This window comes from Poecilia reticulata, unplaced genomic scaffold (assembly GCF_000633615.1).
Source record: "Poecilia reticulata strain Guanapo unplaced genomic scaffold, Guppy_female_1.0+MT scaffold_212, whole genome shotgun sequence".
Classification (NCBI taxonomy): Eukaryota; Metazoa; Chordata; class Actinopteri; order Cyprinodontiformes; family Poeciliidae; genus Poecilia; species Poecilia reticulata.
Window position 1 is genome coordinate 224651 of NW_007615022.1, and position 1817 is coordinate 226467.

Genomic DNA, 1817 nt, shown 5'->3' on the forward strand with positions numbered 1-1817 from the left:
GCTTCCAGTCGCCTAGCAACACGCAGGAAGTGCTTCCAGTCGCCTAGCAACACGCAGGAAGTGCCTCCAGTACGTTTACTAACATGCAGGTTAGCTGTGCTAACCCTGAAGCACTAATCTATTAGTTCTACTGAAGCTAAAGTGCTTCCAACATGGTATGTAGCAGAAGCTAGTGCTAAAGTGAAATTATGCTGCCCTCACGATGTGCTGCTCTTACAAAGCTAAACGGCACCTGAGTTTAAAATAATCCATTCCTTGATAGTTTTGTTTTATTTTGCAACTCTTTTCTGGTTTGTTTTGTAAAACTGTAACAACACAGCAACAGATGGTTCCCAATTATTACTAACTAGCTAATGATGTAGCTTTGTATTTTGGTTGGAACATAGAACTATGTCTAATAAAATATTACACAATATGGAAGAATAATTAATAAAATGAACTTACAGACAGATAGTGTCCAAGGGACAAACGTGTCTGAAGGACAGTGGAGGACACCATGCGTACAGCCGGACGAGTTCTGCTCGACTGACCAAATGAAAAGCGTGATCAATGTCCACCAGGTGTCGCTATGGCTCTACAGTTTCACTTACAATTTACCGTAGGAAACTAAACAAAACATAATGATGGAGTCAGCACAGAAATATAAACATGATATTTAGGGGAGGCTAATGCTAATGCCTAGAACAACATGGCATTTAGCAGCAGCTGGTGCTAAATGCATTATCAACATGTTTGTGCTAACAAGCTAACTAAATTCAACTAAGTTTACAGAACAGCCAAGTAAATTAGCGCTTTGGAAAAATTATTTTAGGGTAAGCTAAGTGTGCTAAATGTTAGCAAAAGTAACAAGCAAAGAATTAGCTCTGCTTCTAGCGCATTAGCAGATTAGTGGAGAAGCTGCCGTCATCGGGTGAGTGGGCGGAGCTTGACCGGTCCATGTCCCGCCTTCACCCTGCAGGCTGGCAGCTGATAGGATGGATTATTTATCACCTGACTGTGTTCTCAGACATTTCCCTGACGACTCGTCGCTGTGCAGAGACCACCGCGATGGCCACGCCCCCTACAGCAACGGTAGCTATGGCGACAGTTACAGCGAGGGCAGGAGGACGACTCGTAGACGCCTCCTTCCTGCCACACCCACAGGTGACAGAATGACTCACAGCTGACATCATGGTGTGACAACACAGCCGGCTGAGCGGTGCGTTTGTTTCGCTCACCAGGCCGGAAACCGTCCTTCAACATCCAGTGTCTGAGGCGGCAGGGCAGCAGCGACGACCTGCCGATTCCCGGAACGTACCACCCGACATCACCACCGCGCCGCGCACGACCTCAGGTGACCCATCCAGCCGCTCCAGACACACATCCACCTGTTCCCCAGGTAACCGCCCCTCTCCTTGCCAGGCTTTCAGCAGCTACGACTCCCGCCGTTCCTCCGCCCGCTCCGCCGTCGTGTCCTCGGCGTCCTGGGCCAAGCCGTGCCCCCGCCGCGGGCGGCTCCTCTACGCACCGCTCATCCTGGTGGAGGAGGAGGGCAGCCCACCCTGGGGGGGCGAGGGCAAGAACGGGGGGGCAGCAAGAGGTGAGGAGGCAGGGCTTCAAAATAAAAGCCTAGCCGATGGCTAATGATGTGAAGGGTCTGGCTAATGCTCCTTCCTGTGACAGGAACAGCAGATGGACCGCCCTGGTTCGGTGGATCAGTGGGGAGCTCAGGTGAGACGAACAGACACGAGTCCTCACACTGATCATCAGCTGATCGGGTCATGGGACTCTGGCGGGTCATCTGACTGATCGGGTCATGTGACTCTGATCGGGTCATG

The 1817-nt window shown here is 50.9% G+C and overlaps 1 protein-coding gene across 1 annotated transcript in view; it reads left to right on the forward strand.

The window, feature by feature from the left end:
* cacna1fb (calcium channel, voltage-dependent, L type, alpha 1F subunit) overlaps positions 1 to 1817 on the forward strand; it is a 33825-nt gene that overhangs the window by 28560 nt on the left and 3448 nt on the right. Inside the window, exons 46-49 of the mRNA XM_017303214.1 lie at positions 1007 to 1143; positions 1221 to 1333; positions 1402 to 1579; positions 1663 to 1710. Coding sequence (XP_017158703.1) covers positions 1007 to 1143; positions 1221 to 1333; positions 1402 to 1579; positions 1663 to 1710 — 476 coding nt within the window. The remainder of the gene's footprint in view (positions 1 to 1006; positions 1144 to 1220; positions 1334 to 1401; positions 1580 to 1662; positions 1711 to 1817) is intronic.